General features: G+C 67.6%; 1 protein-coding gene across 1 annotated transcript; it reads right to left on the reverse strand.

Annotated features, from left to right (window-relative positions):
- Window positions 1–247: 247 nt before the first annotated feature.
- MNEG_5783 (hypothetical protein) lies at window positions 248–2,742 on the reverse strand (the record flags this gene model as incomplete). The annotated part of the gene is made up of 3 exons (XM_014045744.1): window positions 248–1,931; window positions 2,195–2,380; window positions 2,630–2,742. 3 exons carry the CDS (start codon window positions 2,740–2,742, stop codon window positions 248–250), a joined length of 1,983 nt encoding a protein of 660 aa, XP_013901198.1.
- Between the last annotated feature and the right edge of the window lie 588 nt (window positions 2,743–3,330).

A 3,330-nucleotide genomic window follows, 5' to 3' on the forward strand; every position in this document is an offset into this window, starting at 1 on the left:
CCAGTCGTACTGTACCTAGTGGGGTGCAGCAGGGCGACACTTCTCAACAACTCTGCGCCACGCGGGCGTGCGGCAACGCCAAGCACGTGGGGTGCACCCTGGGTGGGTGGGGCGGAGGCGCGCGCACGCGTGCGCATGCGCTGGCCAAACATGGCAACGGATGCGGGCAGATGTGTGGGCCCTTAGCGAACCCGGTTTTCAACAAAGTTCTAGGGCCAGATCACGCCTAAATCTGCACGCAAGCCAGTCACAGGCTGCTTCCACACAACAAGGCTGCTTCAATGCCCGACCTGCCCAGGCTGCCCTGAAGCTCAAGCACAGCGCATGGCGGCGCGGAGCCGCCCCGGGGCCTGGTGGGGCTGCGGTTGGGCGCCCAACCAGAGGCCATCAGCAGGCGGCCCATTGATGGTGCCTCCGCCGCAGCCCATGGGGCGCCCTGCCGCGGCCCCGGCACCCCTGCGTCCGCCGCGCCGCCGCTGCCGCTGACAATCGTAACGCGTGGCGCCTTGCGGCGCTGCTCTTTGGTGGCTGGGGCCTCGGACCCGCCGCGGGTGCTGCCGCGGCGGGCTGCGCCCTGGCTGCGAGCACTGCACTTGGCTGAGGCGCTGGCCACGGCCTCCTCCGGCTCCAGGCTTCGCCTTTTGCCGCGGCCGGCCGTCGCAGGGCCCGCAGGGGGTGCGCGCCGTGGCGGCGGTGGCAGGGCGACGCCGGCGCTCCACACCAGCAGCTGCTCCTGCGCCTGCAGGCGGGGTAGGTCTTGAAGCGGCCGAGCGGGGCGCTCCTGGCTGAACGAATGGGATGGCGCCCACTCTCCCGCTGCTGCGTGCGGCGGGTTGCCTCCGTGCTGCTGCCTGCTCTGGGGGCCCCGGCTGTCCTGCTGCCAGCTGGAAGCCCCGGGCAGCCGCAGCAGCAGCGGCTGGCTAACATTGTCAAGCATAGGGCCTGATGCCACAGCCGTAGGCACGCTGTCAAATATGGAGTCGTGGTAGCCGAGGTTTGGCAGGCTTTCAGCGCGACCCGGACAGTGGGTCTGCAGCGGGTGGCCCGACAGCGGCATCGCGCCCGGCACTGACACGGGCGACGGTGACGGTGTTGGGGCCCAGGTGTCCTGCTGCGAGGCAAGCGCAGAGTGGTCACAGCTGGTAGGCGCCCAAGGGTGGTGCGTCGGGGGTGCTGATGCGGCGCCGTCTCCCGGCAGAGACGCGCGCAGCTGCTCGGCGAATGCTGCGAGCTCGGCGGCTGCCGCGGCGGCAGTCGCGGGCATAGCCACGGCCGCTGCGGCCGGAGGAAAGGCGGTGCACTGCTGCGCAATCGTCTTGATGTTCGGCAGCGGCAGCTGCTGAGGCGCGCCGGGAGCCTGCGCCGCTGACGCCGGCTCGCCCGCAGAGCTGCGGCGCGGCACCGCCGCAGCGCCGCCGCCGCCGCGCCGCTGCCGCGCAGCCATTGCCGAGCGCAGGGCCGGCAGCAGCGCGCGGGAGCCGTGCAGCGCTGCAGCGAGCGCCTCGCTGCGCTGCCGCTGCAGCGCCGATGCATCTTGTGGGCCACACGGACCGGGGGTGGCGTTGGTGGTGTGTGACAGCAACCTCACGGCAGGCTGCCCGGCGCTCTGCTCGGCCTGCCACTGCTGCAGCGGCCCCACCTGCTGGGACTGCCCCAGCTGTGCCTGGCCCGGCTGCTGCGGCTGCTGCCACTGCGGCGGCGGGGCCCAGCCGGCAGCCTGGAAAGGATGCGCCGCTGGCGCGCCAGGGGCCAGGAGCTCCGCTGGCCCAAAGCTCTGGGAGGCCGCGAGCAGCATTTCGTGGGTCAGCGCAGGTGCGGCTGGCTGGGGCCACGTGTTGAGGTTGGAATCATTCACCGCCATCAGGCACCAGGCGTCGGCGGCGAGGGCGGCCGGGCCAGCGGCGGTGGCGGCGGCGGTGGCGGGGGTGGGGCTGTTGAGCAGGGTATATGGGTGCCTGGGTCGTTCAGACGGCGAGGTGGTGAGTGGGAGAGGGGTGGAGGGAGGGATTGTGGATGCTAAGCTGGAGATTTTGGTGCATACAGGTACGCGGAAGTGTATCCAAGAGCTGAGGGCTGACTTCATGGCAGCTACCGGCAGCCAGTTGCACCCAGCTAATTAACTGCACACCCCCACCCGCGCACATGCTGCCTGGAAGTCATCCCGACAGCTGCACCACTCCCCGGCTCTACCCACCACGCCTGCTCCAGCGTGTTGGCGCTGCCGCCGCTGCTGATGTCGCAAGCATGGACCGCCGATGAGCGCGAGTCCTGCGGGGCGTCCGCAGCGGCAGGGCTAGCAGCGGTGGCTCCAGCAGGTGGGGCTGAGGCGGGGGAGTCCTCATTGTCTGACAGGGAGTCACTCAGGTCCTGCATGAGAGACCTGGGGATTCATAGATGGGGGCGCAGGGATGGCCTCATGGGGGGATACGAGAAGATCATCAGTTCGGAGGGTGGACTGTGTACGCGGGCGGCACTGGTCAGATAATGAGCCATGCAGATATGGAGGCAGATATTTCTGGCGGGACAGCTGGCAGAGGGAGTCGCGAGCGCCAGGACGACGAGGCATCACCGCCGACCAAAACGACATCCGCCCCCACTAAGCTGTGTGCAGGAGCATATCTCAGCTTACCAGAGCTCAGAGTCCCCAGAAGCCAGCCTGAGCAGCTCGTCCATGCCCTGCGCCTCCACATCAAGGTCGGCGGCCGAGGCAGCGGGGCCGATGCCAGCTGTCACAAGGTCCATGAGGATAGCTACCTGTTTGCTGAACGGGTTCTTGTGGCGGCCGGCGGCCAGCACGGGCCCGGTGAGGCTATGGGTGGGGCGTGTTGGCCGAGGCAGATCGAGGACTCGGCGTTCGGCTTCAACAGCGAGTCTGCGGAGGTGCGCGGCACTTGGCAATGCTACCCAAAGCCATTGCGATAGTCTAGAGTCTTGGATGCTCTTGATCGCCGCGTTTCAACGGGAGGCGTGCACGAGCACGTTGTTGTGATAATTGGAGGAAATTGATCCTTTCTAACCCTACTGTTGCGAGATGTTCCTTATGGAAAAGCGAAAGGGTGGGTGGGATCAGGGTCCTCGAGCCTGGCGCCAGAAACCCTGCGGGCGCGTTGCATCCGAGGCAAGACTCTGCGGGTGGGGGCTTCATCATCGCCCTGGTCGTTGACACGGATTGACACGCGACCTGCTCACCGCCAAAAGACAACGTCTGCGACGCTTGAAGAAAGCACACAAATGGCGCCTGGCTCACTCTGACACACTGCAAATCGCGGTTGGTGGCCGCGCCCGTAATCATTGCCTCAGGATCTCAGGGATAACAACCAAGCCAGACTG

This window comes from Monoraphidium neglectum, assembly GCF_000611645.1.
Source record: "Monoraphidium neglectum strain SAG 48.87 unplaced genomic scaffold scaffold00884, whole genome shotgun sequence".
Lineage (NCBI taxonomy): Eukaryota > Viridiplantae > Chlorophyta > Chlorophyceae > Sphaeropleales > Selenastraceae > Monoraphidium > Monoraphidium neglectum.